Source organism: Heloderma suspectum, chromosome 5 (genome assembly GCF_057233095.1).
Source record: "Heloderma suspectum isolate Gila_16-S chromosome 5, 16-S_ref, whole genome shotgun sequence".
In the NCBI taxonomy this organism is placed as follows: domain Eukaryota; kingdom Metazoa; phylum Chordata; class Lepidosauria; order Squamata; family Helodermatidae; genus Heloderma; species Heloderma suspectum.
Genome location: NC_139462.1, coordinates 185,188,365 through 185,202,957, shown reverse-complemented (window position 1 = coordinate 185,202,957; position 14,593 = coordinate 185,188,365). Strand labels below are relative to the sequence as shown.

The 14,593-nt window shown below is 42.9% G+C and overlaps 1 protein-coding gene across 5 annotated transcripts in view; it reads right to left on the bottom strand.

Annotated features, from left to right (window-relative positions):
- Positions 1-269: 269 nt before the first annotated feature.
- The window catches only part of CRPPA (CDP-L-ribitol pyrophosphorylase A), a 101,822-nt gene continuing 87,498 nt past the window's right edge, over positions 270-14,593 (bottom strand). For 3 of the 5 annotated variants that reach the window (XM_084858653.1, XM_084858654.1, XM_084858655.1), the window contains one exon: positions 270-10,465. In XM_084858653.1, coding sequence (XP_084714779.1) covers positions 10,361-10,465 — 105 coding nt within the window. In that variant the 3' untranslated portion in view covers positions 270-10,360. The remainder of the gene's footprint in view (positions 10,466-14,593) is intronic. The other 2 variants (XR_014792362.1, XR_014792363.1) reach the window with 2 other exon arrangements.

The following is a 14,593-nucleotide window of genomic DNA, read 5'->3' as shown; positions in this document are numbered from 1 at the left end:
GGTTGGACTCGATGGTCTTGTAGTTCCCTTCCAACCCTATGATTATATGCCTATGTCTATGATCCAACTTTCACCTCCATAGGAAGTTTGCTTTCTAAATTAGAAGGCCACATCCCCTAAAAGGAAGGCATTTCACTTGCAGATATTTTCATCAACAGTAAATACACTTACTGCTTTCATGAACGAGCAATGATGGGAGACCCACATTTGTCTGGGAATAGGCATAGTGAAAACAAATTATTTTCTTTAAAAAGCAACAACAGAGAACAATCATATTGTTTCCACGTGCATTCCAAAGTATGGGCCCTCTTGTGCTTCTGATGGTGCTACAGTGCCATCCACAGCAGCAGCAGCAGCTTTGATATCCATCACTTCTGGAAAATGCAGGTTCCCAGACGCCCTGGTGCTCCAGACACTGTAGCAACAATGATGCTAGGGCATAATGAAGGACACTGTGCCAGTCCACCATATTGCTGCTGCTGGCAAGGGAGTTTGAATGGGAAAGGAAAGGTGAAGGCTGCAGCTGGAGGAAGAATGGTGTAGGGACCATAGCTATTTGGAGCTTAGCCTACACTTCAAAAAAGGTTTGGGCTCAGCTTATTTCTGACCACCACCACCGCCACCCCTGCATCAGTATGGACTAGCATGAGTTGTCAGATGCTTGATGACATATCCTGAGCTGGCAGATTGAACACACATAACACACATCCATGCACACCAGGGCTGCCTGAGGCAAAGAACGAGATGGCATTTCTCCCATTCCACCTACAAAAGCTGACTGGACTGGTAATCTGTCTTCAGCACTGGTGATGGAAGAGCATCCTCCACTGCACCTGAAGGCAGCAGGCTAGCTTAGGGGTTGCAGAACCGGCCACATGGCATGCAGCTCTCTTCTCCAACACCTGGCTGCCACCTCCCAGCATCTGCTGCCTGAGGTGGGTGCTTCATTCTGCCCAATGGTAGGGCCGGCCCTGACACTCACATGGGTACAGAGAAAAAAGGCTGTAAAAAGTATATCCCAAAGGCAAAGAAATGCAAGCGTCTGCCACATTTCTATGCAGAGCTCAAATGTGTATAAGAACAGTAACCCAATCACTGCTTTAGTCCATGAAACTTTATGCTTCAATGCAATCGTTCAGACATTATACTTCCCCATCTCCTCTGCCCTCTCAGTCAAGGAATGCAAGCTGTGGAGTGTATACAGCCCATTTTTAAAATCAATGGGTCATAAGTGGGGGGAGGATTTATTGGGGGGGGGTTTCACACACACCCTCTTTAAGATGATTTTGGAAGAGTATGAAACTGTAGGTGAGTGGGAATGAGATCGAGCCATTTATTCCATCTTGCTGCACTACAGTGGCATACAATCTACTTGCCAGTGTAGAAGCATGGAAGGCAAAGATGACTGGACTACTGCCAACGCAGTATGGCATGACAAGGAGGGATAGCCTGTTGTTTTACCAGTTGGATGACACATTGCCTCTTCTTTTTATTCAGATTGCTGGCAATGCCTGCAGTGATGACAGCATGTAACCAAATTGAATTGGGGTATGTGATGTAATACATCAACATGCTCGTGACGTGATCCCTGGTTGGCTGCCGTCACATAACTGGCACAGAGAGCAATGGCACTGAAGCACTGCTGGCAAGGATGGCAAACAAGGACAAACAAGCACAAAACAGGCATACTTGGGAGGGAATGGCCAACATGCTGAGTGCCCCAAACCCAGCTTTTCACATGAAAACTACCGACTTGAGCCAATTCAGCATGTGGTTAGTTTTAAGTACTCACTTCTTTAGCTGTAGGTAGCCACCAGCCCAATTCTAAATAACCAAAGGCAATTTGCTAGGAAAAAGCAAGCTGCTAAGTAGTAAGTGCAACATGCCTCTAACATAACATGAGAATACCAAGCAACTATCCTGGAAGGTGGATTGGGCCTCTTATTGGGTATAGAGTATCAGCTGCCTGAGGTGGCACATTAAGGGAGCAGGATACCCTCAGTGCTGTTGATCTACTGTTTGTTTTGATGTGTTCCCTTCATCGGGGATCCTATTCCACTTAGTGTAGGAAGCTTATTTAAATCTTTTTGTTTCAAAATGAGAGACCAGCCCTCCAGGCAGCATGGCCAAGATGAGAGCTTGGTGAGAAACACTACAAGGACAAGGTTCACACTGTACCAGCTATTCCCAGGTCACACTGCAGGAACAGTTTATATAAATGCACTCTCCTCCTTGAATTAAAATGAGATTATGCCAGTCTTGGTGACCAACATGTTCAGGGCAGGATCTCAGACACCTTGTTTGAAAATACATCTCAATCAATGCTTAATTTCGTGAGAGAGGAGAAGACTCAAGACTGCTGAGAATTCCAGCCCACTGACCTGGAAGCTTTTTCCCTTTACCCAAGGTGGCGAGGGGTGAGGAAAAAGCAATGTTCACGTGGTCCAGCCATCCTTCTCAACATTGACATGGCTGAGCCTCTTGAGACCCCTTCTGGATGAACTATGCCCCTGGGGAACTTGGCTCGAGGGAATCCTGGAACAGACATACATTCCTAACAAAATCAGAGGGTTGACATTAAAAAATGTCTGCAATTGGCACAAATTTATTGCTAGAATTGTATTCTAGTGTAATGATTAAAAGAAAAAGTAGCAGCTTCTCTAAGAAATTTATTTCCCAGACAACCCTTTGCTGCCAGCTTGGTTTGATTTATTAAGAACAGGAAATACAATAATTCTGGCTTTGTATGTTAAACCTTTGTGGGGAGGAAGGAATCTTGTCCCTGGAGTCCCTGGGTGGCAGCTTGCACAAAGGTACACACAACACACACTGGATTAATGAAGAATTGTTGTGATTTCAAACAATGACGAGAAGGTTGCTTTTGTGTTGTGCACTCAAGGCATTAGGAAACCTTTGTTTTTTCCAGCTTAGGATGATTTCGTTGAGCTGGTGCTAAGCAGCCACTCCCCAAAGCCTTTAAAGACAGTTAGTTTCCTTCCTCCCTTTTCTTTTCCCGACCAAACAGAAAAGGGGAGGGGAAAAAAAGATTACAATTCCAACCCTTAAGACTTTTTAAAATATTGTTTTTATGGCGACTTTCAGAGAAAAGCCTGTTGGAGGTCTGGAGTGCATTGAAGATGGCCCATTAAGCTGGTACTTACATGCCAAAGTGAGTTTTAAAAGAATTCCAGGCAGAGAAGGGTGCTTCCTTGGCAGGAGGATTTCTCTAGTTAGCTGCTGGTGCACAGCCCTGCAACAAGCAGCTGCCATTGTACAAGGTTGTCCCTTCCGGCTGTTGATCATCTGTACTGCTGGCACTGGACAGGACATCTGCTCTTAGGCCCACCAAGCAGAGCTGAGAGGTGCCAGAGACCAACAGCCTCAGTTCCTGATCCAGAGCAGCGAGGAAAGGATTTGTGTGCCAGACCACGGCCTTGGGTTAGAACACAGAAGGGGTTCATTTAAATCAAGCAGGGTGGGCTTTGAATGAGAAAGGCTGGCAACATGAGCCTGGGAGAAGCACACAGGCTGTTGATGAAGGAAGTTAAAAGACAGGCAGATGACCGCGCAGTATGAAAGCTGAGGAGACTCTGGGAAAGGGGAAAAGGTAAGACAGAAAATAGTGCGGCCTTTTCTCAGTACTATCTGAGCAAAACAATTGGCATTGCAAAAAATAAATTAGGTGAAATGAGTTGGTTTTCTTATACCTACAATATGTCTGCTTGCCTTTGCAGGATGGCCATGAGGTGGGCCTACAGGCACAAGTGAGAAACAGGAGGTAAACACCTGTGGTTGTTCGTACAGGGATGCAACCCTTTGGGGCCTTGCCCAGCCTTTGTTCAGCTGAAAGACAGCATGAAGCCTCTGCTTTAATGAGTGTGGGAGAACAGGAAAGAAACGATCAGGGAGTAGCGGACAGTGGAGGCTGGTGGCACCTATGTCACTGGGGAGTGAATCCACTCTGGGTTTCAGTCAGAACTCTACAGGAGCTATCCAAAGTGCTGAACCTTCTGCCCAAAGTGGGTTCAGCACCTTAGACAGACCCTGACTGAAACCCAAGTGGATTCACTGCCCCACTGACATAGGAGCCCCCAGCCCTCTTGCATTATCTCACAATTCGGTCTCCCCGTTACTGAAGTGTTTCTCCTGCTTTCCATGACAGAAAAGGGAAAACATCACAAAAGGGAAAAGGGAGCCATGTGCCCTGTTTGACAATCCCGTATCTGAAGGTATCCTTGGGGCTCCCCAGTCTAAATCTGGTTTAAAGATAAAAGAACTGTAAGAAGGGACAGCAGGTAGGGGCCTTGAAGCCGCCTATCAACACCTGGACAGCAGACTGAGCAGCAGGCACAGCACCTGGGCAGAGTCTTCCACACTATGTTGAGATGTACTTTATTTTTATTACTGTGTATGCAGTTTATGTAAATTTCTTTTTTGGAGATGCATTTCCTCTTTGGGGGTGATTCATAAGTGGCCACCCTAACTTCAGATGGGAGTGCCTTCCCACCCACTGCCAGTACCTCCCCCACTGCTGAAACCTACTGTAAGAAGCTCTTGGCTGTCTCCTCCTGCACCTCTCTTGTAATCTGTGTGGCACTCCATGGAGTATCAGACCAGACTCTGTCTTCTCCATCCCAGAAGCCCTATCCTTTACCTCTTGGGCCACCATAGATGGCTAGAACCTTAACCAGAAGGAGCAGCCTGGCCAAGCCAGGGCATCATGTGACAGTTCTAGAGCAGTAACATTTCAGGCTTCAACTCAAGTGAGTGCAGGGTTCAGTCCCTGCAGAAGGGCTGGTGGCAGTGGTGGGGGAGCACAACTCTAGAGCATCCTGCAACACCTGAGTTATATTCATGTTTTTTCACTACAGAAAGTGCACACTTCATGTCATGTGGTTAATATTAGCTTTCCAGTTATGCAGATTGAACAGTACTTGGTGTGAGGTGGATTCGCTCTTCATCCTCTGGCAAGAGTGGAAGTGGACACGTCTAAGTCTGACTCATTGGATGACAAATACACTAGTGCTCTGTATAAACCTGCTCTCATCATCACCAATAGGATAGGATTAGGACATTTCTAATTGATTTATCATGCACTTAATTGCTTTCATTTTCTTTTCCTTTTAGCCACACTGCACAAAGTTTGTTTCCCTACCTGTACCCATACATACTCCCGACTTGCTTCATACTAGTGCTGAACTGAAATGAGTGCATTTTCTGACATTTTTACCCCAAGGAAAAAAAAAATGCCTTTGAGCAATTTGACACACCCTTGGCAAAAGGATGCAAGAAGAAGCAGATGTGAGAAGAGGTACATGTTTTCATTGCTGAAGCAACTGGGCTAATGCTTTCTCGCCCTGATCCAATCATTCTTAATTGGCAAGTCAGGGCAAAATATGGATGTATATCAGAATGCACATCCTATTGAAAGTAATTCCGTGCAGATGGATGACATCTACATTCAGACGTGCCTCCCCATATACATTCTGCTCAACAAATTAGGTGAACTAAGCTCAACTGGAGCTGGATGGGGGGTGAGAGTGGTGGTTTACAGTTCAAGGCAACAAAACTGCCAGGGCAATATAGGGAGCATTGGCATGGTTGCCCAGGCAACAGGGATGTACTCCTTCCCCATCCCAAAAGAATCGGGCAAAAATGGGGAAGAACATGGAAACAGAAATAAGACAATGGCATAAGAAAAACTTTCCAGTAGTGAGGTTTTCCAAAATCTACTGTTTCTGTCACAAATAACTCCATTCTGGTTTTCTAAAAGGTAAAACTGTATTTCCTGCAGAATCAAAAGAATTCTCATTTTAGGAGTAACAAAGTGAATGTGAAAAGACTATTAGAACCAAGGAAAAACAGCAGAAAACAGAGCCACGTTTTGCCTGAAGATACCTTCATACATCAAGCAAGCATCAAGATGGCAGAGGAATAGTTTGGTTTACTATATTACGCAAATATAAAAGCCAGCAATTCATGGAAAATACTATCAACTGGAGCACTTCAAGGGGTTATTTCTTTTGTATGTCTTGGCATCTCTCCAAGTTAACTCAGAGACAAAAGTTAGTTATGGGTTCAAATAAGTGATCCTTGAAACAAACAAGAGGAAATATCTTTGAATGGCCTTCTTTCAAAGTCATACAAAAAACCTTTTATTCAACAAACCATGTATTTCAAGCCAGGATAAATATCCAGTAATACATTTTTAAAAAGAAGAAGCCCCTGGGATTAGAACGAAGTAATTCCACTGTCAAAATAGAGTATAGAATAATCAGGTGGGTTGCTTTAAACAGTAAAGATAACCAAACAGAATCGTTCTGAATGACATATTAATATTAGCTCCTGTCTAGTGCAGCGTTGAGTTGCATTACTTACAGAAATCTTGTTTCTTGTTGCCTCCTCTTTTCAGTGATCCTGTATTTCAAGTGCACCTTGTATCTGCTTGAACTGAAGTATACCAGAGCAGAAGGGCTTTCCCTCAGGATTTCTGGCATGCTTCTCTGTATTCCCATTGGGGGGGGGGGGCTTGTAAAAAATGTTAACATGCAAAAAAGGACACTTGCTTTTAAGTCTGTTGTGTCTTCCAGTACTATTTTTCAACCACTAAGCTGGAGCTGGATGCCTTCATACCAGTCCCCAAGACCAAAAAATAAAAACAACTGGCATGCCTGACCATTTCTTTCCCCCAGTGTAAGTTGACCGGTTATACCGAATTGATACAAGGGCCAATGGCTGCTGAGTCTGTGTTAGGAACAGGGGCTCAATTTGATCTAAAATTAAGTTGCTTATAGGAACATGCTACTATTCGAAGTGTTTGCCTATCCTGGTGTCATTAACTGATCTGCTCTGATGTCACAGAAGGCTTGGGCAGCCCTGAATACTACGGTTTTAGTGAATTAAAATCTATAAATGCTGTTTTCATGCCATAGGTTTTGAGTGACATCTGGTCAGTGCAAATGAGTTGAATGATTCCGGGGCACAAAAAGATTTTAGAGGGGTAGCAAAAAAGAGTGGCTAGGGAGAGAAACAATGGTTTTGAAGGTAGGTATGTTCATGTTTAATGCTTCAGAATCAGTGTTGTAAAATATATATTCCAGTAACAGGTAGAAGTTTGCTGTTGAAGAGAAGGATGATGATTGCATATAACACTCCACATAAATGTTCTCAGTAATCCATACAACAGACCTGTCATGTAGGCCAGTATTATCCCCATATTGCAAACAGGGAGCTGAGAATTGCTTGCCTGAGGCCACCTACTTAATTCATAGCAGAGGTGAAGTGCAAAACCAAGGGCCTTGATTCATAGTTCAGTATCTTAGTCACTACATTACACCAGATTTTGACATTTTGATGTATGTCTCAGGAAAAGTAACTCTACCATGCTCTTGTGTTACCTGCCTCAGCATTTAGACAGCTTGAGGACAACTGTTCTAGGTAATTGCTACCTTATGAAGATTGCTGATGCTCAAGTGGAATTGAGCAATTGTACATATCACAAACAAAAAATTTAAAAAACCAAAACTTAGTCTTTATGAAGCAGACAAAACTAACAAAGGCCAAGAGAAGCACAAGAACACAGCAGCCTTCCTTTATGGAAGACCCTCATAACATCCTACTTGTTTGCTTTTACAACTCTCTCTCTTAGTTCATACGGCCAAATCCTATAAGCCTTTTCTGGCTCTTTCACCTCCGTTTCCGAGTACTTATTTTCTCTTCACTATACTCTTGGAGGGAGGTCAAAAACAGTCAGCAACAATGACTTGAAAATTGGAATCACTGCACAAAACTGTTGTGATTGTTCAATCAGCTCTGCCATAATTAGCCTTAACTGCAATAAGCAAGGTACACCCAAGGATATGGCCAAGGTGTTAGAATGTGAGTGCTTGTTATTTCCTTCCAGATGTTCAAAAGAATATGTGACATGACTAATATTTTAAGTCAACCTCAAATGGGTTGTGCACGAGTACCCTTGTAAGCATATAAAACTGTGTGATTGTATTAAACATTAACCAGATTTGTTTTACTTACTTTACATATTTATTTATACATTTTATGAAATCATTCAGTTGAAGAACATAAACATAACTAGGGTTTTTTCATTCATACTTAATGCTGAGAGGAAACAAAGGATTCCCAGATAAGGAGTAGGAGGCAACAAACCATAACATTCCAAAGAAGGGAGTCCTACTCTACACTTGGTTAGGGCAGCTCCATACCTCATGTGGCATACTCAAATGCTGTGGGTGCATCAGTTTTCACTGGTGTTTTCTGCAGCTAACACATAAAGTACTAACAATATACCAGCATCTTTAAACCCATGTCAGAGCCTTTCCATGCATTCCATTTCAGGTACGTCATCTATACTTTATAGTCTTATGCAAGCGTTCACCTGCAACATGAGTAGGGCTAAACTGTGTAGGAGACACGGGCGAGCACGTATGTCCCAACCCCAGATGTTTCCATGCCTACTAAATCATAGATCTTTGCCTGTGCAGCACAATGGTTTGAATAGGGCTCTGTAAACACATTCAGCTGAGCGCTGTTAAGAGAGCCCTATTCAGATCTTTGTACTCAATGTACAAAAATCTAAACAACAGCCAGGTGTGTAGGGACTTTGAGAGATGGAACTTACATGCACAGTCATGTCCCCTACATAGTTTAGCCCTACTCGTGTACAGGTGAATGCCTGCAATGGGCTTATATATTTGTTGCAGGAAATACTGTTATATTCACAGCAATAGCTTCTGCTGCATAAAGTGTGGCCTTGTCCAAATGCACAGGTTTACCGATGGCAATGGTGCACTCTGACTCTTGAATCAGTCTTTCTTTGCTAGCACAGGGTCTCCTAACAAGTACTTTTATAATAAGGCTTCTTCATTCACTTCAGTAGAAGGGACAGCTCCACACATGAAAAGGTGGAAAACTTCTGCAGTGAGTCAGCGCCTCTGCTGAATTTGCTTTTCTGAATGGAGGCAGGAAGTCTGAGGATCAAGGGGAAGGCCTCGCCTCCTCCGGATATTATTCAAGAGCCTGCATCTGGGCTCTGGAGGAGGGGGTCTTCCTCCAAGCTGACTGATGTTTCCCCCCCCTTGAGGAGACAAAAACAGCGAGATAATGTATATCATATACCATCTAATTCAGTTTTGGTTAGCAACTATAACTGATTTTAACATAATGCTCAGTACATATAATCTCTATAAGCTTAAAATGCAAATGGTGATTTTGTTGTTAGTTTTCTGTTGGACCTTCCATATATTTCTTAAGGGGAGAAGCACCAAAAATAGAAAGCATAGCAGCCTAAGGGAGCAATCCTATGGCCCCTAGACTTTGTCTGGGGGCCATAGGATATTTTGGATTCATGTATCTGAGGTCAGAACAGTCTGACCTCTGATCTGGAAATCTGTGCTCCCCCCACCCCACCATGAAACCACGCCAGCTGCCTCTCCAAGGTGGGGAATTCAGCCTCAGAGAGGGAGTAAAGGAGGGATTCCAGTGGGCAGGGAGCGGAGGGGCCTGGAGAGGCTGGGATACAAGCCATCTTGAGGCCTCTCCAGCCTTCTTCCCTTCCCCTCCAGAATGCCCCACTAGATGGGAAAACACCCATCTAGTGAAAATACAGAGAGGGAGGATGGGGAGGCAACGATCGCGTCTGCTGCTCTTTCTGCTCTGCATTGGATGCTTGTAAGCCTGAGTTCGGAGTCTAATGAGCATCGAGAGTGGAAGTCATAGGATTGTGCCCTAAATAAATATAATGACAGTTCATTTTAAAGGATCAGTTGCAGAAATCAGGAAAGGAACATAGTATTTTTGAGATATGATCAGCAATAAGAATGATTTCCTAGACTGAAGAAATAAAAGCAACCTAAAGAAATTTTCCCTCCCTCTCTCTCTCTGTATGTAAACACTTTCTAGGAAGTAAGCCCTATTGAACTCAGTGCAACTTATTTCTAAGTAAAAATGCATAGGATTGCAGTCAGTCCCATTTATTTCAAGGAGAGAGTTGTGCATCTGCTTAAATCTCCTCCTTAGAATAAGTGTACTTAAAAGTACTTCAGTTTAGCTAGCTCTTGCTCACATAGTTTTGAAACCCCTCTATGGTTATAGCCCTTTTAGAACACAACCTGCTTTATCTATCACGTTTCATATCTATTATTTCTCCCCAAAGGCAGCATACAACATAATCTTTTGTACCACATAGTAACTATATTTCATATAAAACCTCCCTCTTAAATATTTAAATGTCCTCCTAAATAGACTGGTAGTAGATTTCAATTGTGACTGTTAAAAAGCCTGCATTTTCACTCATCAGTAAAGGTTTTAGGAAGGCTGCTACTTGAAATATTTGTACATCTCCTTTTCATGCCACTAGAAGCTGGCCAACAAAGACAGGATTTCTATCTCTTATTAATGCCATGATAAGTGCAGCAGCTGAATCCATGGTCTCCTGAAGCTTCAGATTGTCCTAAAAGAGAAAAAAAATACTAATCAGTTGCTTTAATTTCTAGAAAAGTAATTTCAAAACACTCCTGAGGAAGAGAAATTGTAGGAAGAGGGAGCCTATAGCTCAGCTACAAAGCATATAATTTGCTTGCTGAAGGTCACAGGTTCCATGTTGGGATCTACAGTTTAAAAAAGGATTTGGCGTAGCAAAGCAGGGAAATAACTTTGCAGGAGACCTTGGACAGCCACTGGCATTTGGGGCAGAGAGTATTGCACCAATGGTCCAACTTCTTATACAGTTTCATGTCACTAGATTCTTTTCCCTTCATTTAGCTTTGCATTTCAAATTTTCACGGACTTCAGTACATGAAAAGTTTAGACATGTTGTCAACCGGCAAACACAGCAGGACAGGAAAACAAAATAAGCAGCAGAGATCTTGTTCTCATCCCACACTAATTATCTCATATTATAGACCACCCACTGCTGCTTCTGCAGTTCAGGCATTCTAGCAGTGTGATGCTTATGTATCTTGCAAAACAAATTGTTGTACTCATTAATTAGCAAAACCTGTAACACAAAAAAGACAGTGATCCTGGTAATTACGATTTCTATTCCCCTACCTTAAAAATAGGTCATTCTGTCATTAAAATGCTCAAGGAATCCAGCTTAGTTAATGCCTATTGGGTCTTCCTGGACTATCATAATTTTAATTGTTATTCAAATGGATGATTTACTGGATTTATATACCAAATAACAAAATATTTACCACACCATATGGATGCAATTCGGAAAAAGAACACTGTTTGGAACCTTGCCAATCATTCAATCTATAAATTCACATGGAAAAAGTTTGACTTTACAAGAAGATACAAGTACCCTCTGTTTCTAAATAAGAAGAGTCTTGTAAACTCTAGATGGATTCAGATGTGCACTTACTATATGTGATTTGAGTGGTTTCTCACTATGTCTGGGCATTCATACCATACACTGTTCTTTCATGCTTTAATAGTTGTTGGATTCTGGTAACCTACTGCCAGAAAGCAGTGCTGTATTTGTTCTCTGGTGGTGGTGTGTTATTTGTTCTCAGTAATTTGTATTTATATATCCAGACATGCATGTCAATACATGAAATAAGTGTTTACATTCCACTAAATATTTTAGTTGGGGTGTTTAATATACTTTGGCTTCTCACAAAGTATAAAGAATGGGCATGACTAGAAGAGAAGTATCAAGGGTATACGTGCAATCTTTCAAAATAGCGTATTCAGGACGCATTCTGAAGTGTTATATCTTTAGTCAGTGAAACTATACCGTGCAAATGTGATCACATTTTCTTCAATAAATTATCAAGATCTCTCTCACACCACTAAATGTTTTTTTTTTTCCCCTGTCACTTCACAGTGAATCCTCCATGAAGCTTGGCCATAAAAGGATCCCACCTCAGTTTATGAATTATTATATTCATAAAATTATTTATATACTGCCCCTTCATCCTACTGGGTTTCAGAGTGGTGTACAACATAAAATCAATAAACAAAACACAATACAAATGGTCAAAGCAGCAGATAAGATGTTAAAATAGACTGAGATTGAAAACAGACTGAGATGTTAAAATCTGTTAAAATGCAAATAAAATGGTTTTTGACTGGTGCCTAAAAGACTGCAATCTGGGCACCAGGGCATTCCACAACTGTGGCTCGGCTTCTGACAAAGCCACTCCCTTGTAGATGAATGATGTAGCTGTGATGATGCAAGCACATTGAGAAGTTCCTTGGCAAAAGGTCTTAGATCATGGGCAGGTTGATATAGGAGCAGGTGCCCCAAGCCATTTAAGGCTTTAAAGCAGGGATGGGCAACTTGTGGCCCTCCAGATTTTTGGCCTATGACTTCCATCATCCCTCACCACTGGCTAAGGCTGATGGGAGCTGTAGGCCAAAACATCTGGAGAGCCACAAGTTGCCTGCCCCTGCTTTAAAGGTAAGCACCAGCACCTTAAATAGGGCTCAATAGTGAATAGGCAGCCAATGTAGCTCCTTCAGAACTGATTTAATATGGCTATTATGTAATGTGATAGATGTTCATCTTACAAGCCCCTTTTCACATAACACAGCTGGGCATGTGGGCACATTTCAGGGTGGCGCTTGCATGCTTGCCCACGTCTCATCCCCAGGTTAGCCCTACATGTATTGCAGGTGAACACCAGCAAGGGGCTGGAGAATTCAGGAAAAATAAATACCAAAATCCAGAGAATAAAAAAAAAAAATGTTAGGGGAAATGAATGAAAACTGAAGTTCACTTGAGACTGAACACTGTGAAACACAACGTATGGACCAAATCTTGGGGTCCTTCCAGATGAGGTTTTTATTGTGTAATCGACTTGCTTCATTCATGGAATTTTACCCTGCTAGCTTTTTATCTACAGGATATATATTTCCTAAAACCAGGCCTAAAGCCAGATTGAAATGCATTTAAATAATCCATTTCCTTCAAGAGAGACTGAAGTAGGTCAGCTACCACTAACTCAGTATCTTGCCCCCAAAAGGGAATATTTGCAACTGGCTGATAGTTATTTCAGTCTTCCAGGTCCAGACAGGATTTCTAAAGCACAACTGCCTCCTTTAAGGTGCCTGGGTCCATTCTCTCTGGCAAGGAAGCATTAATAACCTTCTGGACCCATTCAGTCAATACCCTACATACAGTTATAATTAACCAGGGATGGGCAGGATTCAAATATAAATGTGGTCAGCCAAACCCTTCCAAGCACCTTGCCTACATATCTGGGAGCAAACATTGTGGAAGAGAATACTGGGGAGAAATAATGTAAACAGCCCATTCCATTGTGGGACAAAAGCTTAAGCTGGCGCGACAGCCACATAACGGGAAGCTACTAAGGGCATTCAAGTATCCATGGGGTTCCACAAGTCTCTGGGGATAGACAAACATAACGGGCACACCATTCTTGCAGAGGGGAATGGTGGCTCTCAGTCTAAACCCCACCAGGAAGTGGTCTGTTGATGACAGTGTGGTCATACCACCAAACTCCTAACCAGTTGAAAATACTGGTCCAGAGTGTGTCCTGCAAAATGTGTAGGACCCCTGATGTGTTGATTCAGCCCCATAGTTGTCATGGCAGCTGTCAGGGGGCCCTAGCCAGCCTCTTTCAGTCTACTCCAGTAGCCAACTCCAGACACAGACAAAGGATTCTTTTCAAGGCTTTATTCCTTTTACAACTTAACTCTATCACCAGCAACTAAGCTATGAACAGCAGAGTAACCTATGCCCCTGGGTTGGAAACAGTTGGTCCCCGTTTGAACGAGAATCACTTGCAGACCCTGAACTTATGGGCTAGGGAGAGTCCCTCCCCTTTTCCCTTGGGTCCTCTGGATGCGACCGTTGCTTGCGCACCAAACGGGCGCTACGCCTCCTTTCCGTGCCCTCCATAGCTCGTCGCTCTTTGCATCTGCGTCGAGCATCCAGCCAGCCCTCCTCCCACGCTCCTTCACTCCCAGGAGCGCTATCTATGCCTGGAATGCTGGGAGGAGGAATCTCTGCCAGCTGCAGGAACTGGGAGGGATGAGCGTGCTCCTCTCCCACGGATGGCTGTTCCTCCTCAGAATCAGAACTGCTCTGAGGTTCTATGGGCTCAGTGTCCACCCTGACAGCAGCAATGAAGTCAAGAGCTGTTAAGGCACCCTCGATATGAATACTGGATTCTGACTACAATGTAAGTTGAGCTAGACTAAAAAGCCATGCTACTTTATGGTCAAAGTCATAATTGCTGAGAGACTGAAGGCCAAGGAAACATTGCCAACTCTGTCCTATTAGGCTGAATTCAGCTATTGGATTTAGCTTTCATGCCAACTGAACTTGGTGAATATTTTTCTCCTATAAAGCTTTTATGAACATATATTTAGATTGGCAGCTATTTTTCCAGCTGCGTGCAACTAAACCAAAATATTTGTGAATGTTGGTTCCTTCAAAGAGGTGGTCTGCTAATAAAAAGTGAGGCAGTATTCTGTCAAACACATCTGGCAATTCTTTTAGGTGTTTTCAGTAGAGGATTCTGAATACTGTCATGTAACTGTTGTGTAATAAAAAAAACACACACAGCCACCTCTAAGCAAGGGGCCCTGGTTTCACTGTATCACG